We start from the raw sequence: 27510 nt of genomic DNA, 5'->3' as shown, positions 1-27510 counted from the left end.
GGATGTTGTAATCTTCGCCATGAAAGAGCTTTCCAGACAAACTTGCTGTAATCGCTGGTAGCAATTCTGTTGAGCCGATCCTGGAATTAATGTGTTTGTGTGGTAAAATGTCCTGATCTTCTTCCAGACTGGTTGGAGGCTGCACAGTAGCTTTTGTTTTTACTAGAAAGAATAATTTCATGAAACAGGGAGCCCAACTACAATACAGGTGGAAGGAGGAGTGGTGTACCCTAAAGGGAAATGTGAAATCTGTCCCTTCCAGATACACTGTCTCATACTCCAGTCATTATGGTGGCATGAATGAGTGCATGACTGAATTTTCAGTTTTCAAATGCGTTAATATTATTAAAATTACACAGTGCCACCACCATGTGTGTGTGTGGGGTGGCAGGCAGTTAAAGATACAAACTACTAAGACGGTGGGCAACTATAACTGCCGTGGCCCTTTGCAAAACCACGTTCACACAAAAAACATGTGATCCTCGCATGTCGGCAACTATAATGGGAAATCATTAATGGGAACAGTGAAAGGTACGTTTGACTTTAAAGCCAATTCATTATGCAAGATGTTCGTGACAGATTTAAATTTGACTTCAGAGAAAAGCATTATGCCTATGCAGCAGTGCTATCAGCCTGTAAGAGCAATATATCAAATCCTATCGTGTGCAAGCATGCGTGCTGTTGTGTGTGAGGTGTACAGCCACCCAATGAATTCCAACAAATAGCTTGGCAATCCAATAATCAATAAAACAGTGACATATTTGTTGCTGGCAATTACAGCACGATCCAAACATGCAGAAGTTTGGCTTCAAGTATTACTAGTATTTTCTCTCTCACCTAGGCGTGCAGTCTAGATGATTTCCAGACTGGACTTCTCTTACCATGGCCATCCCAAGCCTGGAATACTAACGTGGTTTTGTGATGTCATGAAATGGCTCTTTCAGAGCTCAAACTTAACCTGAATCTGTGAAAGGAGAAACAATCCTCCTAGTTCAGACCAGCAGGGTTTTCTTATCTGTATTTTCCCTCTGCTCTTCTGTATTCATTATTAGAGATGTTATAAACAATTATTATAAGTATCAAGCAATAGAAACAAGTGGAAAATCAGATAATGAAACACAAACTACTAGATTACAAACTACTAGATTCAAATGACAGACTCATGTATTTTTCCCATCCCACTAGATGGCAACCTTACACAATTCTTGTAACTTTCACCTGGTATCTTATATCACAAGACTAGACTATAATAAATCTGTTAGCATTTCAGGTGCCACAAGGTTCTTTTTAATTCTTAAACAGAATATATAATCTGCCCTATATTAAATCAGACTACTTTTTCGCTAGCTCAGCATCATCTACTCTCATTAGTAGCATTTCTCCACAGGCTCAGGCAGAGAGAGGTTTTGTAATACACTGGTTATCTGATACCCATTAACTGGAGAAACCCTTCTGTATGCAAAGAATACGTCCAATCATTCATCCTGGGGTCCATCATCTGCTGTGCATGCTCAGAACCAGTTTTCAAGGGCAAGATATAACTATTTGGAAACGAGGTCAGTCTAATTCCTTAAAGAAACGAAGAGCAATCATGAACGTCAGCAAAGCTAGGATTATCATCTTTCAGTTTCTACATAACACAGTTTTGCTGAAAAATAGGGAACTGGAGCTTTTCAAATTTATCTTTTAAATGCAAAAATTTAAGCGCATCAAATTGGGAGGGGTCTCAACTCAGTGCTTTGCAAGCTGAAGGCCACGACTTCACTCCTTCACATCTCTAGTTAGGGCAGTTGGTGCTGGTAAGAAAGCTGCAGTTGCCAGCGTGTCCAGGCTCTGCATACCTTCCAGTGCTCTCCCACTTACCAAAGCTATTAGCAGAATGGCTCTTTAGGTCCTACATTCTCAACCTGGAAACTGAATTTTGTTCCTACAGGCTACTTTCAAATTCTGGCAAGAAACAGCAGGATTGAGAATGAGCTCAGTTTCCATTCCCTTCATGTTAGTGCCCAAATCAACCTGATGGGTCTTATTATTTTCCTCTCATTTTCTCCCCTTCATCAGGCCGCGCACATTCCTCCTGAATAGGGTATCCCAGAATAGGCAAAGTTAAGGTGTAACTTCTTTTTGGACAGCTTTAATCAGTTTTGCTAGGCCTGATCTTCCAGAATAGATCAATAGGGTTGCCAGGACTCTCTTCGCCACTGATGGGAGATTTGGGGGGCAGAGTCTGAGGAGGGCAGGGTTTGGCAAGGGGAGGGACTTCAATGCCATAAAGTCCAATTGCCAAAGTGGCAATTTTCTCCAGGTGAACTAATCTCTATTGGCTGGAGATCAGGTGTAATAGCAGGAGATCTCCTGCTACTACCTGGAGGTTGGTGACCCTACAGATCAACCAATGCAGGATAAACGTTTCGAGATCTGTGAGACTGCTAGGTAGCTCACATTGACCCTTGTGCATACATGGCTTGTGGGAGAAGCGGCAAATACCCACTGTAACATTGTAAGCAAAGGAGAGACTTAAATATCCTGGTCCATATTGGAATTAGATGGCATTAAAAGGAGCTTAACTATATTAATGGAGGTAGTTATTGATGGATAGGGTTGCCAGGTCCCTCTTTGCCACTGGCAGGAGGTTTTTTGAGTAGAGCCTGAGGAGGGCAGGGGTTGGGGAGGGGGAGGGACTTTAATGCCATAGAGTCCAATTGCCAGTGGCCATTTTCTCCAGGTGAACTGATCTCTATTGGCTGGAGATCAATTGTAATAGCAGGAGATCTCCAGCTAGTACCTGGAGGTTGGCAACCCTATTGATGGAGGTCCATCAATAACTACTAGCCACAGTGAATAAAGGGAAACTTAACAACCAGAGGCAATAAAATCTCTCAATCCCAATGCCAGGAGGCAACATCAGGGAAAAGCCTTGGCCTCTAGGCCTTACTGTTGGCTCTCCAGAGTAACTGGTTGGCTGTTGTGTAAGACAGGATCCTGGACTAGATAAGACCACTGACCTGACACGGCAGGGGCCGATTTCATTGGTTTTCTATGGACCTGCTAACTGAGTTAGGAGCTCTGATCACAGAATTCACTTCATCTAACTGGCTTGGTGCAGAGTACCCGAAACTACACACTTTTTTCCTTTGCCTCCCTCAGTAGGTCCAAGGCCCACAATTGATCTTCCCCACAGCAATGGCCATGAGAACATCTTCCTTGTGGAAATCCTTATGGTTTTTGATTAACTATTTTGGCATTAAAAAACCCATTTTATTTAACATTGCGGACACAAACTCTGGTTAGACCTCACCTGGAGCACTGTGTTCAGTTTTGGGCACCACAATTTAAAAAAGATGTAGACAAGCTGGAACATGTCCAGAGGAGGGCAACAAAGATGGTGAGGGGTCTGGAGACCAAGTCCTATGATGAAAGGTTGAAGGAGCTGGGTATGTTTAGCCTGGAGAGGAGAAGACTGAGAGGGGATATGATAACCATGTTCAAGTACCTGAGGGGCTGTCATACTGAGGATGGTGCTGAGTTGTTTTCTGTTGCCCAAGAAGGTCGGACCAGAACCAACGGGTTGAAATTAAATCGAAAGAGTTTCCGTCTAGACATTAGGAAGAATTTTCTAACAGTTAGAGCGTTTCCTCAGTGGAACAGGCTTCCTCGGGAGGTGGAAAGCTCTCCTTCCCTGGAGGTTTTTAAGAACAGGTTAGATGGCTATCTGTCAGCAATGCTGATTCTGTGACCTTAGGCAGATGATGAGAGGGAGGGCATCCTGGCCATCTTCTGGTCACTAGGTGTGTGTGTGGGGGAGGTAGTTGTGAATTTCCTGCATTGTGCAGGGGGTTGGACTTGATGACCCTGGTGGTCCCTTCCAACTCTATGATTCTATGATTCAAACTAGTCCCTCTTCTGTGTGCAGGCAATGCACTCACACAACAGTGTGTGGGGAAAATTGAGGAAGCCCGCCCCCCAATATGGCAATACCCTTGTGCATGAACATCTTTATGCATGTGAGGAAAGAGATTGGGAGACAGACTGGATTGTCCCCAAAATTATTATTTTCTACGCAGGATCAAGAAATTTTTCTAACAGTTAGAGCGGTTCCTCAGTGGAACAGGCTTCCTCGGGAGGTGGTAATCCTCCTTCCCTGGAGGTTTTTAAAAAGAGGTTAGATGGCCATGTGTCAGCAATGCTGATTCTATGAGGGCATCTTGGCCATCTTCTGGGCATGGAGTAGGGGTCACTGTGGGTGTGGGGGGAGATAGTTGTGAGTTTCCTGCATTGTGCAGGGGGTTGAACTAGATGACCCTGGTGGTCCCTTCAAACAGATTCTATGATTCTAGGACAACGTCTAGCGTATCAGCCATACTAAGCTCTCAAAATTATATGCAAGTGAGCTGAATGGCACTGCTATGATAAAAAACCAGAGAGAGAATGATTGTTGTCTATACACAAACAGCTAAAAATTGCTGTGTAATGTTCAGAGGCTTTCATCACCCTTTTTAGTCCTCTATTCATATTACTTTTTCTTATTTATTTTGAAAGGTATCATCACAACTAACAGGTACTAATAAGAGGTCATTGTTAATTATTTGTCTTTCTTTTGATTTTCATGAAGCAGTGGTGATTGTCAGAAAATAACAATGCCAGCTGTTGAGTCACTGCAGAGCATCACAGGGTTTGAGGCAGAAAACTGCATGGGGTTTCCGTTGTCACTGGTGGAAGGAAAAGATGGGTAGGCACAGTGGCCTTTTTCTCTTTCCCTTTCCATTTTGGAAATCCTAGAACCTCAAGGCTGAAAGTGACACCTAACAGCACAAGTGTTGTAATACTATGAAATGCGAGTGATTTCCTCATTTCCTGCACTCCTGAAAGAAAAAAAAGGATACTGATTTGCATTTGTCATAAAAAATTTTAATACCTAACCACACAGAAACAAGTCACTATTTCTAAAACGCACCTGCAAGAAAGCATAATTTTTTCTGCGTAACATTCTAGGGAATCAGAAACCATTCTTTCCAAGTGATACGGAAGGTGACAGTAATAAACCGCAAAATGGTACGTTGTTAATCTACTAGCAAGCAAATCCTTCACTCACAAGGGAAACTCTTCGCCAATGAGAAACCGCAAAGTGCTGTGTCAATGGAAACGGCAAGCAGTGGTGATTTCTGCGTTACATTTGGAATAATGGATTATTTTAGCTGCATGCTCAAATGAGAGGAAACTCACAGTAATATTTGGGCTTCAACCCAGGAACAGGAAGCTTAAGAGAATCCTAAGAGAAATATTTGGGCTTCATTATCTGTCTGTGATTGCCTTCACATCTATAGTAATCAATGAGTTTTATTTGCATGTAGCGATAGGCCGTTACAAACATGTCAATAATTACCTCGACATCTATAGTACTTTTCCAGTCTACACTAACAAGCTGGCTCTGCAGTTGAGTTAAAAATCAGAATAAAGCCACAAATCAGGTGTTTAAAAAGACAGAAAGACAAGAGGGAAAACACTGTTTTGCAATGTCATCATTTGGATTCTGAACATAAGGATATAAGTATTTATTTATTTATTTATTTAGAAAACTGGTATGGTGCCTATCCAAACCTGCTCAAGGCAGTTCACAACTATAAAACAAAACCAAGAATGCAATAAAAACAAATCTCAAAAATAGTATAACAATATCAATAAAAATCATTATTAAAAGCAAACCAAGGCCTAACGACACATAAAACAGAGCAATCTAAAAATAGTATTGATAAAACAGTCCTCAAGCTAGGAGCAGACCATAAAACAGCTAAAAAAATAGTTACTTAGTTAAAAGCCTGGATAAAGAAATGTTTTAAGGTGGTGCCTAAAGGAAAAGTACATAAGAACATAAGAAAGGCCCTGCTGGATCAGACCGAGGCCCATCAAGTCCAGCAGTCTGTTCACACAGTGGCCAACCAGGTGCCTCTAGGAAGCCACAAACAACAATCCTGCCCCTGTTCCACAGCACCCAAGATAATAAGCATGCTCCTCTGTTACTAGAGATAATAGGTATGCAGCATGACTAGTATCCCCAATTCTAGTCTAGTAGGGAGAGAGCATCCCAAAGATGAGGTGCCCTTCTGGATTTGATCAGTGGCCCATCTAGTCCAGCATCCAGTTTCACAGTTCCCTGGAGGGCAACGAACAGGACATAGAGGCCAAGTCTATCCTCTAATGTTGCCTCGTAGCGCTGTTGTTCAAAGGTTTGCTGCCTCTGAATATGGAGGTTCATTTTAGTCACCATGGCTAGTGGCCACTGATGGATTTATCCTCCATGAATCTGTCCAATCCCCTTTTAAAGCCTTCTGTGTTTATGACCATTTGCTTTTGTCTGTCCTAAATGCATTGTTCACCCACTTCATTGGGTTTGGTGCCCCCAAGTTCTAGCATTATGAGAGAAGGAGAAAATTCTCTATGTACTTTCTCTACCCTCTGTATAATTTGATAAACCACTGTAATGCCCCACTTAATGATCTTTTTTCTAAACTGAAAAGCCCCAAACTTTGTAATGGTTCCTCATTAGAAAGATGGGCCAACCCCCTAATTATCTTGCTGGTCTTTTTCTACACTTCCCCCCCCAGCTGTATGGCAACCTTTTCTGAGATATGGCAACCACAATTATATGCCGTATTTCATGTGAGGTCCCATCATAGATTTCTACAAGGGCATTATAGCACTGGCCTTTTTATTGCCAATTCCTTTCCTAATAATCCCAGCATCAAGTTTGCCTTTTTATTGCTGCCACACGCAGACACAACATTTTCATGGAGCTATCCAGTACAACCATATGATCTCTTCCCCTCTCAGTATCAGTTCAGACTCCATCAACATATATTTAAAGTTTTGGTTCTAATGCACATCACTTTACATATACCTACACTGAACTTCATTTGGCTTGTTGTTGCCCACTCACCTAATTTAGAGAGATCCTTCAGCAGCTCTTCATAACCTGCCTAAGTTTTCACCATCCTGAATAATTTGGGATAATAATTTCAAATTTGGCCAATACGCTGCCCTCAATTCCAGATAATTTATGAACAAATTAAATAGCATGGGTTCTAATACCATTTAAAAAAATTAACTTAATCTAATACCCCTTTATTCACTTCCTTCCATTGTGAGCACTGTTCGTTTATTCCTACTCAGCTTTCTGTTAAACCAATTTTTAATTCATCAGTCCCATGACCTCTAAACTTACTAAAAGGTATTTCTCAGGAGCAAAGTAGCTTGTCAAAAGCTCTTTGGAACTCTAACTAGATACTGTCTACTGAATCATCCATATCCAAAAACTCCAAATGGTTGGTGAAGCAGTGCCTGATAAAGTGGGATTTTGTCTTCAAAAAGCAGCTTCTTATTCTTCAGGATTCGGTTGTTTTTGCTATAGGAGATTATCCTGTCTACTCCAATACAAAGCCTGACATTGGTGTTTCAGTCACAAACGTGCTTAATTATTTATTGTGAGGAGTCTGTGTACCCTATGAAGGTTTTGCCATACTCTTTAATGGAAGGACACTGTGAAAGAGAAGCTTGCTCATACAAAGACCCCTGGAATACATCGCAACATGTAGAGGCAGTTGATTACAGTATAGAGTCTGCTGTTCATAGTACATCTATTGCAGGCTATGTTCATTGATACAACTATTTGAACCCAGGTTAAACTGACTTTGTGAAAGTTAAGCCCTATCTTTCACTGAGCTGAACCCAAGTCAGCTTTGACTTGCCGTCCTAAAATCAGGTTTTTTGTGTGTGGGTTTCCTAGTTGTATGGATGAGCCTACATGTGAACACTCACACAGGTGTGGAACTCTGTGCAAGTATTATAGAAGTGGAGCAAGCAGGTGTAATCCTGCTGCCTTGTGCACACATTCAGGTGTACCAATGATCAGATGTCTGTGACTACATTTGTAATTGATTGCAGAGCATCTAAAACCCAGTGCAATTACAGTTTGTCAAGTTTGATCTGCTGCTAAAATCCAATGAGGGCCTGGAAATTCTTTACCAAGCTTGGTTTCTTCTAAAATGTCACTGGTGGTTGGATTGAACGATGACTGCATTTCTCACCTATTCATCGATGGGAAGTCTTGGTTTGCAGGCTGGATTGGGCTTTTTTCTGTTTTTTTTTTTTTAAATGACTTGCTTAGTCATCATTGCTGTAAATGACACTTCGTTTGGTGGAGAATCCCATCAAAAGCCCTTAACACTAGAGACCCCTGGCAAGAAACTCTTGATGCAGAATGGCTGTGCAAAGCCATCTTTATCACTGCATTCAAGAACTTCCTTCAGAATTTTGAATCAAATCTGTCATCCTGTACCATGCTTTGATACTGTTGTCTTTTTGTGCCACACAAACAGCAGCTTCCACTGAAACCTATAAAACAGGATTATACCCCTGCTAACTGTGGCAGAGCCATGGCAATAGTGCCCACTTGTAAAAGTGCAACTCCAGTGAAATTTCAGAAGTGCAGCTTGCTGTTGGCACCCACACTTGACCCCCTTTGCTTGTGGAGCTTATACTGATTAACTTACGCTGCTTATTGTGGATGGAGAGATGAATGGATAGAGGCAAATAACTGAGCACTAAATCACTGATCCTGACCATGAGAACTGAAGTCACATAAGTACTATAAAGCAAAAGAAAGCTGAAATGTGATTGTAAATTAACGTTGCTGCATGGACCCCGTTAATTCAGAAATCTGGCACAAGTAAGAAGTGCCTTTCTGCTTTTCACATGTGCACACCAACAGTGGGAGGGGCATGAAAGTTCTAGGAATCCTGCTCAGATACTTTGTTATTGCAGATTTATTTATTTTATATTTATTTATTAAAACATCTATATCCCTTTGTAAGGAGAGATTCCCTCCTGCATCCCATCTGAGGACCTGCACTAAACACTTTTAAAGACTTTTCCTGTGCAAAACTGTTCAGCAGCAGTTCTCCAGGATTTATCGCTTGATTAACAACCATTAATTCTGATAGTACAAAAGAGTAAGGTTTTTTTTTTAGTTTGGTTCTTTGAACTGTTAACTAGCAAACCAGACAGAACACCTGTAACACATTTATCTTTTATTGAGATAAGAAAATATTCTTTTTTATTGAGCAAGACAGAACAAAATACAGGCATGAAAAAGTCAGTCCTATTACTGTGAAGATAAATGCCAAAATTATCAAAGTCCTAGCATTGTTTAATCATATTATACCAAGCAATAATAAGCAAATCAGGTTTCATCTTTTGTCTCACTGCTTTCCCCCCCCCCCTGTCAAGTCACATCTGACTTATGGTGACCCCTGGTGGGGTTTTCAAGGCAAGAGACGTTCAGAGGTGGTTTGCCTCCGTGCCATGCCCCTGGTATTCCTTGGAGGTCTCCCATCCAAATACTTGCCAAGGTCAACCCTGCTTCTGAGATCTGACAAGATCAGGCTAGCCTCGTACAGCACTGTTAACCTCTATTAAAGTCTCCACTCTTAACCTCTATTAAAATGCAATTAATCTAACCTTTCTGTAACTGTTTCAATTAAATGTCCAAGATGAAAGCATCATTAAGGCAACAAGGTTCACTGATAGTTGAAAAGTGCTCGAAAAGATTAGTGATATCATAGCTACCTCTACACCACCTTTCCTCCTGGTTCAAGGCAGCAATAATAGTGAAAACCCTTTTCAGGATCAGGATTATGGCACACGTGAAGAAAGGGATTCAGCTTTCCCCTGTGCCATGTTCCTGACGTGAAATAGTCTCAGAGGGGCACTTTTGGGCTCATTGGGGAAACCCATGTATTCCTTGGGAGATGTGTGGCTGTCCCCGGTGGGCCACATAGAGCACTCAGAGTTCACCGGGTGATGGTTACAGTTCAAGCTATAAAGGCCATGTGTTTGCTTGGACTATTCACAGCACTGCTAATATTCTATAGAAGATGTGGTGATTTTTTTGTGCCAACAAAAGGAATTAAAGATTGCATTTTGTCTGTTTCTTTTCCTGGCATATTCTGTCTTATCTGGAAATAAACAACTTTTAGTAATAAGCCTAGTAAAAGGAGAAGATGAAAGGCTGTGAATACAAAGCAGGCGTTGAGGTGGGATGATGGCGGCGCGTACGGCACTCCCCAGTTGCTACCACTGAGAAGAATGGGTATGAGTTATTTCTGTAGTGTAGTGTAGTGCTGTCCCTTGCAGACATCAATGGTTATAGCTGCACTTACAGGTTACTTAAAAATCACTGTACCTAATGTCTATTGTCTCTTTGCAAGTTATTTGTGAACAGTGGATTATTATGTAGACCAGATGACCATTTCTCTTTACACAGTATTGCGGACCTTTATTAAAAATTATTTTAGTGGTATGAAGAAAATACAAAAAGATGGCTCACTGCACAGAGGTAACCACAAGGAAGTGGTTTACAGTGGTCATCACATTTAGCAATACTGTTTACATTACCTTGATTTAAATCTGGAAGAAGAGCAAAGAAAGACAACTAGAACATTTGAAAGAATAGAGAACCCATCCAGGGAGCAAAACAAACAAACAAAAAAAACCAGCTGAAGAAGGGGTCAGATTTTACTGCAAACCAAAGCAAAATATTTCACTTATCCAGACCCCATAACCATAAAACACCAATTAAAGCGATAATCCAAACCATGGGTGTGCATTTGGCATAGCCAAACCGAAAAAACCCTGAAAAATACTTTATCGGTATTTTGGTTTTTTTTTTTCTCCCACAAAAATGGCAGTGATTTAAGGGAGCCAAAAAGCAGATCCCAAATAATGCTGATTTTCAGCATTTTTTGAGCCACTTCAGCCCCACCACCATTAAAAAAAGACTGGGGGGAATCCCCTCCCCCCTTACTTACCTGCTGGCTGGGTTTCGGAGGCAGCAGGAGGCACAGAGCTGAATGCTGGACTCAGCCCGGCCAGGCCCAGCATTCAGCTCTGTGCCACCTGCCGCCTCTCAGACCCATGTGGAGTTTGGAGGTGGCATGGAATGTTTTGGGTTCAAGTTTGATAGCCCCCCCTCAAAAACGTTTTTTTTTTTTTTTTTTAAGCCAACTCCTCCATACTGGTATGGGAGTTTGGCTTTTTTCAGCGTTTTCAAAAATTTCGGAGTCAATTAAACCCAAATTCTAAAAATACAACAACAACAACAACAACAAAACCCAAAAAAACAAAAACCAGTGCACACCCCTAATTCAAGAGGTGTTAATAAGGTTCTTTTGACTTGATATATAACTTTTTAAAGGGGGATCACGTTACATTCATAGTCATCTTCCTTTAGGGTAAATAGGACAGAATAAAATCATAGAGAGTCTCAAAGCATGGGAATTAGCTAGCTGGATGCAATACTGATTTGAAGCACCAAGTGTAAGAACCAGTTCTTCCACCTGGGTGGCAGAAAAGAGAGAGTATGGGGGAAACATGGAGAGAGAGAGAGAGAGAGAGAGAGAGAGAGAGAGAGAGAGAGAGAGAGAGAGAGAGAGAGAGAGAGAGAGATTGAAAGAGAGATTTGTAATTGCTGATCCTTGGATTCAAAGGAGAGTCCAGCACCAGTGTAGAGGTACAGAGGGCTAAGCAGTAAGTCAGTCTATGGGGAAAAGGCAGCCTCTTACATCATGTTATCAGATAAGGGCTCTAGCAGCTCACAAAAGAAGGGTGGTCTCAGGGCAGGCAAAAGTTCTCCTCTAAAGAATTGCTGAGCTTGAGTTCATTCACAAATTTAGAACAATGGACCCCCCCCCCAAGGCTGAATAGAGATTCTTAGCTCACTACAGGTGCTAATTTTCTGCTCCCAAGCATTTCCCCTCTGCTTTAATCAAGCTGGTTACAATTCACATTGTACCTCTGCATCCTGAGTTCCTTCTTTACAAAACCCCTCCCACCTTCTGATTGGGATATAAAGACTCAGATCTCTATTCCTACTGGTATCTGATAAAGGAAAGTTTGAATCTTGAAAGCTTATACCCTGAAACTCTTCTTAGTGTCTAAGGTGCTACAGGACTCAAGTCTAACTGTTCCTCTGAAGAATGACTCTGTCTTCAGTTATATGGCCAGCAGCCAGGGTTCAGAAAAGGGGAGTAGAGGCAGGTGTGGGTGTGGATAACATTGGGATGGTCCTAGAAGGGAATGGGGCCAGGGCAAAATTCCATCAGTAGGGAAGATCAAAATTATCTTGGAGGTGGCTGGTCCCAAATACAAGCATGGTCGCTAATAAAATAATGGAGGTTCCTAATTGTGGCCTGATCATCTCTGAGTGCTGGTCTTTGGGTGAGGCATTGTCACAGTTTTCCCCCCAGGCTCATCCCAGAGCATTCCTAAACTACAGGACTGCATTGAGAACATCACCATTCTCCCCTTCAAAGTCTTCCAGCCACTGTTTCCCTACCTCATTCTTTTTTGAGGGGAGGGAGGACAAGCATCAGACCCAAATTAGTGATTTCGGAATAACAATCGGCAGTATTAAATAAATTTATGAATATCTTCTTATTTTAATTTTAGTGATGTGGTACTGATTTTTTTGAGACGAGTGAAGGAGGTAGGTTATTTAGGATTTTATTGTGTTTGTGTGTTTTAAATTTGGATTTGTAAGGTGCCTTGAGCCATGGGGAAAGGCAATGTGTGTGTATTTATCCGTATCTATCGGTATATAGATAGGCAAGCAAATAGTTATTTACGCTGTCTTCTCAGAAGCTGATTGTCATAAGTATGATAGCATGATAGCATAGTAGGTAATTTTTATAAGTAGTCATAAGGAGGCACTTTTTATAAGTAGTGATAGAATGATCACTTACATTGCCATCCAAAAGAATACATTTTCTTTCGGAAAGATTTTGTGAGAGAATTTTGCTCAGACATAGATGTGGTATCTCAATGGATAAGAGTGTGCTTGACTGACTGGAGACCCATTCCAATATTGATCCTGATAAATGGTGCCATTTACAGTTCTTCTGTATTGAGCTGACAGAGCCAAGCATGATAACATAGTGGGTACTTTTTACTTCAGCCTAGTATGTTGAAGTGGAACATGTTCTATTGGGTCAGAGCCAGGGCCATCTCCTCATCAATATATTTCAGCTTCTTCCAGCCTCACCAGTGACAGTCAGACATTAGGTGAGTAGCTTTGGTTCCCATTTACTCATATAAACCAGTTTCAACAGAGAAACTCTAGATATAACCAGCTACATTAAGCCCAGGTTGCATTCCAATTACTTCCTCCCATTGCTTCAGTGATAGCTCCTGGTTTGCTCCCATGCATAGGTCCTGCTCAAAGTCCTCTGGCTGCTGCCTCCAGCCATTCCAACCTTACTGCAGTGTAACGCCCTGAGGTCACTATGCCTCCAATGTCTTTGGTGACATAGCTAATCATTCCCTCAACCAGGAATGTCTTCTCCCATTCCCTAGGTACAGCCTCGGCACTTCTGATTTTGGAAATCCCACACCTCGTCAGCTACCTTGCTTCCAAAGTTCCTGACAATATCAGCAGAAATTTCATCTTATCTGCTTTACTTTGCCCTTGTATCTTCTTCTTCCTAGCCACGCCTACTTCCTGACTCTCAGCTTACTTCTGAGGAGCCATTTACTCTTGGGAAGATCAGTGCAGGTAGCCACATCTCCTTCCTGTCTCTTACCGTGGGAGGCCTGCTTTATACTCCCTTCTCCTCTGCAGCTGTGCTGCCATTCCTTTTAAGGTTACACTCATGTGCTCTCCTTTCACCCCAAGACTTAGGGTGCCATGGCCTGTGACAAACTGAGAGAAAAATCCAGATGCTGGCCCTGATAGACGACATCAGTATTTCTGCCAGCATCCGCACCTATTTGTGGTCAATGGCCACAGCTAGCCTGCCCAACCTATTCACTCGCTTCCCCATTATGGATTGTGGGGTTGGGAAAATGACAGTTGGGCTGGACAGTGGACACAGATAGGTTTCACTTCCTGCCTACCTGGCAGTTGTGAATGGGGTTGTGCATGCTGATATGCTGGATTGGTTTTGATTATGTGTCAGGGTTTCACTTTCCTTTCTTCAGTAGCTCCACCTTGGCTGCTGATTTACAGCCATCTCAACTGTTTTCTGGCCACTCCCCTTCTTTTTGACTATCTCCCCACAAGTGTGGTGGGAACATTGCAAGTGCAAAACTGAGACTCTTGGCACTTTTCAAAATGTGTTTACTTCATTTTTCTCACTGAGACTCAAGGTGGATTACACAGCGTAAACTAATGTCATCATTAGGATATGATCAATAAGCATTGTAACAGGCATAAGATTTCAGAAACTGGAAACAAAGTATTAAGTACTATGAGGCAGGATATGGTAAACAGTGCATAAATTGGTACAATAGAGGTAGAAAACACTGCAGTGAGAGCAGGATAATACATACCGCAAACAGATAAAATATACTGTACACAATTATATAGTCAGTTATTTTATTCCCTTTAGAAAAGCACCGTCTTGAACCATTCCTTATAATATAGCCCTATTACCTTTATAAACATGGCCTCCTGAGGAATTCTGCTTTACAGAAAGGCATGGGAGCCTTTTTGACATCTTCAGATAGGCCATTCCATGATGTGAGGACTACAACAGAAAATGTGCATGTACAAGCAGTTGTTAATCTTGCCCATCTGTGGGGTGACACCCTCAGAAGGCACTGCTTAGATGATCAAAGCTGTTATGGAGGAGCATAGGAGGAGGAGCTGGCCTGCAGATATGAGGGTCCAAGGCCATGAAGGACTTTGTATGGGATAGCCAGTACCTTGAATTGAACCCAGTAACCAATGTGGACTGACTGCAGAATGGGTTTCATCTGCATGCCCTGCCTAGTTTCTAATAGTTCTTACCAACTGGTGTATTTGAAATGACTCCAAGGGTAGACTCTTGTAGAGTGCATTCAAATAGTTTAGACTCATTGTTACCGGGGTATGGTTCCAGGTGGCCAGATTGGCTGAGTCAAGGTAGGGAGCCATTTCCCATCCTAAATGAATTTAGAAGGAAGCCTTTTTTTTTTTTTTTTTTGCATATGCATTAACTTGTTTCTCCAGCAGAAATATTGTATCTAGTATAACCCCTAGGCTCTTAACCAAGTCAGCAAGGGTCAGCTGAAACCCAGTGGAGGTGGGAAACACAATGTCCTCCAAGACCTCAGCCTTCCCAGAAGATGCATTGTACATATGAGAATTCTGAACAAAAATTATACATCTTCCTTCTTTTTTGTATGTGAGACCCAATGTCTTTTGTGTGGCAATTGTGATTGTGTTGCTTGAGGACATGAGGTTGATGTGTTGTGCCATTCATCATTGTTGTCTCTAATGTCATGTGTGATGATGAATGAACTGTGTTTCCCTACTGCAGCTGGAGAGGGGCTGTGGCTCAATGGTAGAGCATCTGCTTGACAGATGCAGAAGGTCCCAGGTTCAATCCCTGGCATCTCCAGTTAAAGGAACAAGGCAGTTAGGTGATGTGAAAGACCCCTGCCTGAGACCCTGGAGAGCCACTGTGAATCTGAGTAGACAGTACTGACTTTGATGGACCAAGGGTCTGATTCAGTATAAGGCAGCTTCATGTGTTCATGTGTGCTATCTTTGGAAGTTACCATTTCTCCATCTCTTTTTAGTAGTGACTACTTTCCTGTCCACTTGGAGCTCCACACCACACAATTATACCACCATAATTGTACCTCATGGCTATCTTGTATTAGTGCAATGCACTTGCCAATTGCACAAGTGCAACAGATAGACCAGTAGAATTGTGGATTGATCGTATCCTGTTCACAGGGCATTAGATGGAGGATACAATCATGCTGTCATTTATTTCCTTAATTCTGGTAAAATGTATGGGTTGGATCCCATTAATCTCTTCTGCTAAGTGAAGAACCTCACTCTGGCAAAAGGAGTCTTGCTCTGCAGAAGGAGCCTTGATCCACCAGAGGAAGACTTCCTCCACAGGTAAAAGGGGATCTTTGGATCCAACACAGGTGAAAGGGGATGTTTGTATCCAACCTAATGAAAGAAGCATGGAAATAGATTACCATAAGTAAAAAGGAAAGAGGGTATTGTTTATGCAAATATACAACAATGATCTGCTACGGTTATTAATAAAGTTAAAGAGCACCTCTAACCCACATTGAATAAGCATCATAAGTAACACATCAGTCAAACTGACCAATTAACCACATGCTATATTTTTTTCTTTCTGATGGTTTGCAAGACTACAGTATCTGACAAAAACTTGACAAGATTATACTACACCACCTGACCCTAAGTTTCCTGTCTTCCTTGTTCCCCCACCACAAAGTACTAAAGAAGTTTCAGGGTACTGCAAAAGGATTTCCTTTAAATGAGGAGGGGGAAATGATGTGGAAACTTTCCCCTGCCTCCTTGCTTACATATGTGATACTTTCCAGGGATCCCTAAAGAGCAGCAAACTGGACATGGAGATGAGCATTCGTCACATTGGGGGACCTAGTCACTTAAAGGAAACTTTACATGTAAAATCCCACAAAAACCTATTTATAAAACCAGACACCTCCTATCTAACACCATCTCCTAAAACGTGTGAAAATACGTAATTCTGATTAGTTAAAATGTTCAACGGCCAAGTATAAATACCACCACCCAGACAGCTGAAGATCAAACCTGCAAAGGGCAATAGACAGTCAAGTTAGATAATTGCTGTGGGTCCAACATCTATCTCTTTGTAAAGCTAACTACCTCACTCAGGAACAATGACTTGGCAGATTTACTTGTTCGTCTTTTTGGCTATTAGTTGTTCTGATGGACATATCGTTGTGGATTCAGTTTTTGATCAGATAAAAGAAGACATTGTCCATCTGGAGCAAGACTATGTAAGTACACTTTCAGATATATTTCTTGTTCTCTTTCTTTTCCATTTTCTTGTACAACAGCATACCTTAGGAGGACATTGATATTCTTGGGCAACTACTCTTAGGTTTGTGATGTGTCATGGGCATAGATGTGTAATTGTTAAATATGTTCCTTTCATTCAGTTTGATTATATGGGGATAGATTATAAAGAAATTCCTCCCATTAGCCATTCATGTACCTCACAATGAGAATTTTGAAAGACTCAGCTAAATTTCAAAAGTAAACACAATTTGTAACATTTCCATACTTCTGAAAAGACTGAATGAAAGCTGGTGCAAATCTCTGGTTGGCTTCCTGTACAGTAAGTGTTGAGAAACAGAGCTGACTCTTGAAGGCTGGAGGAAGGGGAATCAAGCAAACTGATCACCTTTATCTGACATTTCTAAACATATTGTTTGGGCTGACTCAGTCTTCTCAAAATTTGCAATTTCTCCTCCTCAGTCTATGACTAGCTCAAGATCCTCACAATGGCTTTGCTAAGTTCTTCACATCCTTCTTCTCCTTGAATGTATATAACCCAACATAATAAATTACTATAGTCAACAACCTGATTTATCAAATAATTGCAAAAGTCTCTATAACATAAACATCATAAATAATCTGGATTTAGTTATGGGTTAATGTGGTTTCCCACAGACTTCCATCTATGTTCAAGCAACTTTGAAGTCTTGGATCTTATTGAGAGGGGGCTTTGGATATTTTATGTATTCGTTTATTAAGAGTCTTATATCCCACTTTTTTGTGCTTGGGCCAGCTTTTCCTGATGTTAGCAAAGAGGTGCTGCCAACTTAATTCTCAGTCACTTCTGCATTCAGCTACAAATCTAGTAACACTTGAATCGGAACTTGTAAATGGAAACTTGTGGAGGCTGTATAAGGAAAGACAGCCAAAGCAAGTTGACTTCTAAATGTTAAAAGAAGTGCCAACATATTAATGCTGACATGACTGCATATCCAGTTGGTGGAAACATTTCTTCAGAAAGAAGTATTACTAGCCAAATGAGTAGTTATATGATGATGATGATAATTAATATCCCATCTTACTTACTTACATTCCCAGGTAATCTTCCACTCAGGCACTAACCACACAGAGATAAGCTTAGCTTTAGCAAAGTAGCTGCACCATGGGCCCATCAACCATATCCTAACAGTGCTATTAGTAGTGCTTTAAGGGAAAGTTGTCTGGGCAGCTATCACATGCAGTGGGTAAGGCTGTAGATGAATGTGGCAATTGATTAGGACTATAAAATGCAGCCCGTTTCTTACGGAATAAGGTTACCTGATAATGTAGAATCAATACAACCCAACTTTTACTTAAGAACATAAGAAAGGCCCTGCTGGATCAGACCAAGGCCCATCAAGTCCAGCAGTCTGTTCACACAGTGGCCAACCAGGTGCCTTTAGGAAGCCCCAAACAAGATAACCACAGCAGCACCATCCTGCCTGTGCTCCACAGCACCTAATATAATGGGCATGCTCCTCTGATCCTGGAGAGAATGGGTATGTGTCATGACTAGTATCCATTTTTACTGTGTGTGTTAACTGCCGTCAAGTCACTTCCGACTCATGGCGACCCTATGAATGAAAGTCCTCCAAAATGTCTTATCTTTGACAGCCTTGCTCAGATCTTGCAAATTGAAGGCTGTGGCTTCCTTTATTGAGTCAATCCATCTCTTGTTGGGTCTTCCTCTTTTCCTGCTGCCCTCAACTCCATTTTTACTAGTAGCCATGAATAGCCCTCTCCTCCATGAACATGTCCACTCCCCTCTTAAAGCCTTCCAGGTTGGTAGCCATCACCACATCCTGGGGCAGGGAGTTCCACAATTTAACTTTTAGTCTAGTACTGATTCTAACAGGTTTATTATCATTATGACTCACATAGCAGTGTGCTTTTACACACACCAGCAGTGTGCTAAAAACTTTACAAAATGCCAAATTATGTATGTACGCTGAGATAATGAGTCCACCACATGAGGAACCATAAGCAGAACTAGATAAATTAATTTCTAATCCTGAGCTACTCTACTGGTAACTACATCTTGAGCTTAAAAGCATTCAGTCTAAATATTTGTGTGCAATTCGGATTCTAGTAGAGTTTAATGAGTTTTCTTCCATGATTTTGTTAGGGCATTTTTACAAGCAATTAAAAATATTGTTTTAATTTCCTACATGGATACAGTGAATAAGAGCCATACTGCTCAGAAGGTACATTTAAATTGTGTCTCTTTCACATTCTAATTTGCATTAAGCACATGCTGAATAAAAGAGGTAGAGACTAAACAACATTGTTAAGGTTGCTTCTGAAATGTCCTATAATGGAATAAGGATGGTACTTTGAATCTATTTGCAGAAAATCGATAGTAGGTCTAGGAAGCTGGAGTGACACAACTATTAGGAATGTAAGACAAAGTTATTGGTACACATTTAATTTACCAATATTTAATGTACCATATTTAAGATCAAGAGTGTAAATGAAAGGCAGTATGGGTGTGTACACAGCCTTTCCTATAGCGTTGCCTCCTCTTAAATACTGGTATGAGGCCATCTCTGTTGAGCAGTAGTGCAGCATGCAAGGAGATTTCCTCCATGTTTATCTTAAAGCTGGATTTGAAGTGACTCAAGCTGCATGACTTTACATGTAAGAGGAAACAGGTTTGTGTGGGTTTGTGCAAATCGGACCTGACTGAGCAAAAAATGCATCCAAACTCTTAATTTAAAAATGGAATTGAGCTAGAGCTGTAATTGCTGAGACTGAGGATTATGTAATATATTTGGTTGAGACTGTATTTTGTATTACAGAATGCAACTCAATCTGATGTCGCTGCGGGTAAACCTCTTTTCACAAATAAACTACACAACACCCTGTGGTCAGAGGTAAGTTTATGAATACCTTGAGTGGTTTTTTTTGTAATTGTTTTGTTCAGCTGTACTGTGCTGAGATTGCTATGCAGCATTTAACCATAGAAGATTAATTTATACTCAGAACCATGGACTTAGGTAAAAGGTAAAGCACCATTACTGACCCATGGGGTGACATCACATCTTAACATTTACTAGGCAGACTGTTTATGGGATAGTTTGCCATTTCCTTCTCCATTCGTCTACACTTACATGGACTACATGGACTTAGAACTGACAACATATCCCTTACTTTTATGGACTTTTACTGACATGGTTCTGACAAGTTATTGGAGAAACTGATAAGAAAATACAGATGGGATCCAATCATTATTTTGACTTTTTGCCAAATGACTACCACCATTCTATTATTAGGGATGGTTATGTTATGCTTTGAGCCTGCTCCAGTCAAAGTGATGGATCTAAGGGCCAGCAATTTGAATAATCCACATTTCTTGAGAAAGATCACTAATTTTTCTTTTCTGGTTTTCTTACAGGGCAGAGAAAAAAAAATCTTACTTGCTCAGATAATCTCCATGTACTGGAAGATGTTGAAAAATTCAACCAATATTGGAACTGCTAAACATGTCATGAAAATAGTAAATGCCCTGGAATTATATAAAGACAAATACAATGAGAGCTTGAAGAAAGCAACTGATATAACTGAGTTGGCAAAGCTTCCGGTAATATTGTTGTTTTGATTGAAGCTATTCTTGTGGAGAAATTTTACAGTGGTTGCAGAATAAGAATGAATTTAGCAAATTAAACACCTTTAAATACACTATATAATTGAAATGAGTGGGATTCAGAAGTACTTGATTATGGCTAGACAAATTCAGGTCTTAACTCTAAAAACCGTAAAATCTCAATCTGGTGCCTTGATTTTACATGCACGCATTTGGAGACCATCCCATAGATCTAATGGCTGTTCCTTTTAAGTGTCTATTTAAGATTGTATGCTAAATGCTTAGTGAAGGCAACACACACAAAACCTTTGACCTAGAATATTGCCATTAGAACCATAGAGAGACAGCAATTTTTTAAGCAATAAACCAATTTATGAATAGTATTGAATAGAAAGTTTGTTAACACCAGCCGTTCTTTGAACTACGCAGACACTTAAATGTGTTTTCTACAATTGGTCTTTCTTGCTTGAGAGTTGCAATCTATATAAATATTTGCCATCAGTAATCCATGGCTGAATTTACAGGTGTTTACCTTATATAAGCAGTATGCAATGCATCTCTTTGCACAATACACTTTTACCAGATACTTGGAAAAAATAAGTTTGACTAATAGGAACATATAAGCATGTTCAATACAGATACAAGGCCAATCAGGTCAAATGTGGGCTATAGCCCAAAGTTAAAATCTGCATAATTGTACAGCGCCATTGCTGCAGTTAATGTATATTTCGTTACAATGATTTCAGCCCCTTCCACTAAATCAGGTGATCTGTGCCATTCGAGAAATGTTCTTCCTTTTATAGGATTTTGGAGATTCTATTACTATTCTTAAATGTTCTTTTAAATAACTTTAAACCATAGTGTGAGCTGGTTTCATAGCTTAATTTTTCAATTAGCTTTTAGATTGAATCATTTTTTTTATTATTTTGTCATTTGAAACAGATGAGCGATTTCAAACTTCAGCGCAAGGCGGTAGTTGAACTGTACTCAGTTTTACAGGAAGTGAACAAAGAAGAGAACCAGAGAAAGAGGAGAAGTAAGATAGTCAATCCCCAACGCCAGCAGCGACTTCGACCAAACCGTAGAGGCTAGCTATTTTTTCTTCTGATGGCTCCTTTTAATATATAACCTTATTTATTGATATTTATCAATTGATTTAAAATAATTATTTATAAGAGCCGATCTGGTAGAAACACAAAATGATTTTAAATATTTATCATTCATAATGTTATCTAAAATGTTAATATTATTAATTCCTATTTAATTTCTAATGTTTGTCAGCTGGACTATCTGGGACTTGTTCAGATTTTATATTTTCTATGGATTGTATATAAAATGTTTAATTAAAGAAATTGCTCTACTGTTTCTGATGTTCTAATACTTATGGGGGCACTGGTGTTGGATGGATCCTTCAGATCATAAGGCTATTGGTAAATGTTTGTTTTTCTGTTGATTTTGGCACTCTCAGGTGTTTAAATTATGCTAGAATCATACACCTGTTCATGCAAGATTTTTCCCAGTTAACGCACTCATCTCTGTCCAGGGCTCCATGGGTTGTTGAGCTGTTTCCTGCACATACATCTTTCAGTTTAGTGGAAGCAGCATTCCTTTTGGATGTGCAAGATGTCCTATCCTTAAATATGATGGAAATCTTTGCAAGTGATTCTTGTAGGTTATCCAGGCTCTGTGACCGTGGTCTTGGTATTTTCTTTCCTGATGTTTCGCCAGCAGCTGTGGCAGGCATCTTCAGAGGAGTAACACTGAAGGACTGTCCTTCAGTGTTACTCCTCTGAAGATGCCTGCCACAGCTGCTGGCGAAACGTCAGGAAAGAAAATACCAAGACCACAGTCACAGAGCCCGCATAACCTACAAGAACCAATGAACTCTGACCGTGAAAGCCTTCGACAATACTTTGCAAGTGAAATAGGATGTTTGCATTGGAAGAAGCCCTTGCACTTATATGGAATCATGGTGCTGGGATGAATGCATTTAACAATGTGTATCAGCACACATAAAATTAAACACAAAAATTCCTGATCGGGAAAATCTGTGAGTGGAGGGCAACAATTTTCACTGACAAGGACTGGGATGACAGGAAAATCCAATAGGTTAAGGTAATTAGATATCTGGATTAACTTGTGTGCTAACTGTGGTATCATTCTGTTTATGAGGTGAGCACATGTAAGGTATTGGGCAGTGGAGTCTGTTCTATGAATCTGCTGATGAAGATGATAAATATGTATTACACATTCACACAAACAAATTGTATGGAAAGGACCCTAAAATATTTATCTAATTCTTAACTGTTTAGGAGAACCAGCGTGGTGTAGTGATTAATGTATATTTCTTTACAAGAGTAGTGGACTTTAATCTGGAAAACCAGGTTCAATTCTCCACTCCTGTACATGACCTTGGGCCAGTCACAGTTCTCTCAGAACCCTCTCAGCCCATACAGAGGCAGGCAATGGCAAACTATCTCTGAACATCTCTTGCCTTGAAAACCCGATAAGCAGTTGCTATAAATCAGCTGTTATTTGAGGGTGCGCGCACACGCACACACACCCACACACAATTTTGAGAGCCAGCATGGTGTAGTGGTTAAAGTGTCAGATTAGGATCTGGGAAACCCAGGTTTGAATTCCCACTCTGCCATGGAAACTTGCTGGGTGACCTTGGGCCAGTCACATACTTTCAGCCTTGACCCTGGCAAGTATTTGGATGGGAAACCTCCAAGGAATACCAGGGTCTTGACACGGAGGTAGCCAATGGCAAACCACCTCCGAACGTCTCTTGCCTTGAAAACCCTACAGTGTTGCCATAAGTCAGCTGTGACTTGATGGCAAAAAAAAAGCTACTTAATATCTCTTTCTCTTGTTTATACATATAACAGCCCCATTATACAGGATACTAATTCCTCTATTTTCCTATTTCATAGAAGGGGAACTAAGTATGAGAAACAATAACTTGCCCAAATCTGACCAATAAATCTATGACCCAGTTCTTACATTTGCAGGCATAATGCCATTGCTCAGTATGTAATGGAAGGGTGAACTCAATAGTTCCCTTTCACCACACAGCATCTACTGTGACCTGCAAGCGTTTCATTTGAATTTCTAAATACAAAGAGACCTAATTTATACAATCCCATTTTTAAAGTATGGAAACAATTACATAAAACCCACCTCTTTCTGATTGGACATTTGTCTGGGTCGCAGTAGCATGGCAGAGGAAGGAGGGTGTCTGTGCTTGCTCCTGCATGATGCTCATGACGGTGAAGCAAAGTAATTTTAGAGACTAAAAATCAAATTACACTACCAGCACTTTATAGAGTTGGACAGAGTGTACCATCAATGGAAGGAACACACATTTATACTGCATTCTTCTTTCTTCAGCAATCTTTTTTGAGCCCCAGAAAGTAGATCTTTCAGTCTTATCCCCCATGCTATTTAATATCTACATGAAGCCACTGGGAGAGGTCATCAGGAGGTTTTGGCTGTGATGTCACCAGTATGAGGATGATGCCCAGCTCTACCTTTCCACCTAATTCTGAGGATGCTGTTGATGTTTTAAAAGGGTGCTTGGAGTAAGTAATGGGCAGTATGAGGGTGAACAAGCCGAAACTTAATCATGACAAGGCAGATGTTTTCTGGCTTAGAAGAAAAGCAGACCAGGAACTTGAGATCTCTCATGTCTTAGATGGGGCTACACTCTCCTTGGGAGTGCTGCGGTGGCTTGGAATGCTCTTGCTCAGCTTCATCTGGTGAACCAGCTGCACCCATTCCTGGCAATGTCTGATCTAGCAACAGTGATCCATGCCTCAGTTACATTTAGACTGGACTATTGCAATGCATTCTGCTTAGGCCTACCCTTGAAGAGTATTTGGGGACCGCAGCTAGTGCAGAATGCTATGGATAGACTGCTGGTTGGGGCCAATTACTGGGATCATGGGACCTCAATCTTACAGCAATTGCATTGGTTTCCAGTCTGCTCCCGAGCCCAATTCAAAGTGTTGGTTTTGAACTTTTAAGCCCTTCATGGTTTGGGAACAGGGTATCTGAAGGACTCTTCTCCCATACGTTGCTGCCTCAGAACCATGATCACAGGGTGAGGCCCTCCTGACTGTGCCATCGACTAAGGAAGCATGAGAGAGGGTCCTTTTTTAGTGGCAGCCTCACTATTATGGAACAACCTCCCAAGGGAGGTGCAACTGGCCCCCTCACTCTTGATCTTTAGGAGGCATCTACAGAACTCAATAAAGCCATAGCTTCCTCTCTCTGTGCCTATGTGTTTGTGTGAAGAGGTCCACTGGGCCTTGTCTCTTATCCCTACAGTGCACATTTTAGCAGTGAGATGGGGAAAGAGATCTCTACTGAGCCCTGAGACTATCTCCAAATGGGCACTGCTCCCCACCTGACTGGATAAGACACATAATACTCTGTAATAGTGTAGACGTCAGTGAATAGACAAACATTACTGAAGAAGAAGAGTTGGTTTTTATACGCTGATTTTCTCTACCTTTAAGGAGTCTCAAACTGGCTTACAATTAACTTCCTTTCCCCACAACAGACACCTTGTGAGGTAGGTGGGTCTGAGAGAGTTCAGAGAGAACTGTGACTAGTGCAAAGTCACCCAGCAGGCTTATGTGGAGGAAAAACCAACCCGGTTCACCAGATTAGAGTCCACCACTCATGTGGAGGAGTGGGGAATCAAACCTGGTTCTCCAGATTAGAGTCCACCGCTCTTATCCACTACACTGCACTGACATAGCAGAGAGGTAACTGTGTAGAGCTATATCTCCTTTAGTGTGCTCAAGGTCTTACATATTCTTGGGCAGAGCGCTGGATCCACTCTTTCCAAACACATTGAAAATGTCATGCAGGTTTCCCAAGTGTAACGTCTATCCATATCAGACTGAGTGAGAAAGGAAACTTTGGAGCATGTGGTAGGGTGAACTCCTGTACCAGTGAATGACTGCAAACTGGGAATAATTATTCCACAGAATTTAATCCATTGAATTGTGCCAGTAAGTCATATTGATTTAAGGGGCTTTAGTAGGCCTGCAGTGTCTCTAGTGCACAACAAAGTCCCTTCACCATTCTGCTCCATGGCATGAAAACCTGTAACTGCATTGGGTTAGATTCAGCCAGCTCTCTCATTCAGTCTTAGCCAATTCTTTAGCTTTTGTACGTGATTCTCAGCATAGCTTTTTGGGGTAGTCTAGATGTTTCTCTTCCCCTTCCACCAATAGAAAAGCTGGTTGGATCCAACTAATTGTTTTCTAATTTTTGTAATCGAGTTGTTGCATTGTTTATGGCATGTCTCACATTGATTTATCTTACAAGTCTGCTCCTAGCTTCTTGGGACTTGTTTTATTAACATCCTTTTAGTCTGCTTCATTTTATGTGCTTTTATGCCTTGGCTTTCTTTTGTTTTCTTTTGTTGTTTAGCTGTTTTTAATTATTGGCATGTTTCGATCGATTTTGTTTTATTTATTTTTAGTGGTGTGGTTTGTTATATTGGTTTTTATAGCTGTTTGCTTAGCTCTTTTTTCCTGTTTTAGTTGTAAGCCACCTTCAGCAGGTCTAGAGAGGTGGTATATAAACCTTGGGAATAAACAAATAAATAAATATTATTTTTTCTAATTTTGTAATCTACTGAGTCTCAAGGAGAAAATTGGAGTATGAACTAAAGTCAATAAATAAATATGAACTTTGTTTGTTCATGAGAAACCTCCTTTGTTTTGCTTCCCAGCTTGAGTATTTAGAATGGGGGTGCCTGCACTTAAAAAAAAGAGAACCTTCCAAAGAATTTTGTTAAAGCTCATTGTGTAAAGCTCTATTATGATGCTCTGTGGTCAGCTAATTTCCATATAGTGAGTGAGCAGAAAACATGGCAGTTTTCAATGAAATACTTGCCTCACATGCAGCCACTGAAAGAAAGAAACTTTTAACTTTGTTTCTCAAAGGAAAAAAATGCAAATCCACAGGAAGTCAGAGCCACACTTTGCTTTACAAGCTAAGCCTTTGCAAAGAAATGTGACCACATATATCAATACTGTGGTGGAGATCTTTAGCCAGCAGTTGCAAAACCAAACAAAGAAGCTGAAGTCATGCACTAGTAAATTTATGTATACATTCTACATTCTGTTGAGCAGATTGAAAAATCCCAGGAATTTTAAAAGGCATATATTTAGGATACCTGGCCTGTTGGACTAGATAACATATTTTAATATATTTACTTACTTTAACTTGCCTTTCTTAGATCAGATAATATTTTAAAACATATTAAAATGAAGGATTCCTTGGTGTACTTACTTGAGGAGCGGACAGAAATTCCAAACAACTTTGTGCCTGAGCTGGAGTTATGGAATGAGTGCTGGGAAGGTGAAACCAAAGGTTTTATGATAGCATTCAGATATGGACTACCATCAACTCAAATGGGTCAACATTATGAACCTGGAGGGAATAATCAGTCCAGCTCCCCTTCCAAATGTTCCTTCAAAACGTTCCTTACAGTTTGCTCGCCACTAATTTTCTTCCATAGCTTTTAATAACTTCCTTTCTTAAAGTAATGATTGTGATAGTAGAACAGGGCACTTTCACACAGCCCAAATAATGCACTTTCAATCCACTTTCAGTGCATCTTAACGATCGTTTGCAAGTGGGCCCGTGAACACACCAGCAACTTACCTCGCAATTTAAATGTGTCCAGTACACAAGCATCCAACACAACTTAAAATCCACCTTCAAAGTGCATTGAAAGTGGATTGAAAGTGAATTATTTGGGCTGTGTGAAAGTGCCCAAATTGACACGAGCTACCATTGTCACATTAACAGTGATTATACTTGACTATGACATAGTGATCCATATTAAGAGCTGTCATGGCATAGTGAACAGTGTCAGACTATGATCCTGGGAGACCTGGATTCATATCCCAACTTCTAGAACAGAAGCTTAGGCTAGTCACATTTCTGGAGAAGGGAGAATGAATAAATGCAAATAAATGGATATTCTCAACATTTCTACAATGAGCATGCAAAACCA

At 40.7% G+C, this 27510-nt stretch overlaps 1 protein-coding gene across 1 annotated transcript; it reads left to right on the top strand.

The window, feature by feature from the left end:
* Positions 1–16722: 16722 nt before the first annotated feature.
* Positions 16723–21557, top strand: LOC130474806 (interferon gamma-like). The gene is made up of 4 exons (XM_056846503.1): positions 16723–16842; positions 19681–19755; positions 20277–20462; positions 21408–21557. The coding sequence occupies exons 1-4, from the start codon at positions 16723–16725 to the stop codon at positions 21555–21557; spliced, it is 531 nt and encodes a 176-aa protein (XP_056702481.1).
* Positions 21558–27510: the final 5953 nt, after the last annotated feature.

The sequence above is a fragment of the Euleptes europaea genome, chromosome 3 (genome assembly GCF_029931775.1).
Source record: "Euleptes europaea isolate rEulEur1 chromosome 3, rEulEur1.hap1, whole genome shotgun sequence".
Lineage (NCBI taxonomy): Eukaryota > Metazoa > Chordata > Lepidosauria > Squamata > Sphaerodactylidae > Euleptes > Euleptes europaea.
The sequence above is the reverse complement of the archived record's forward strand: the minus strand, read 5'-3'. Positions and strand labels throughout refer to the sequence as shown.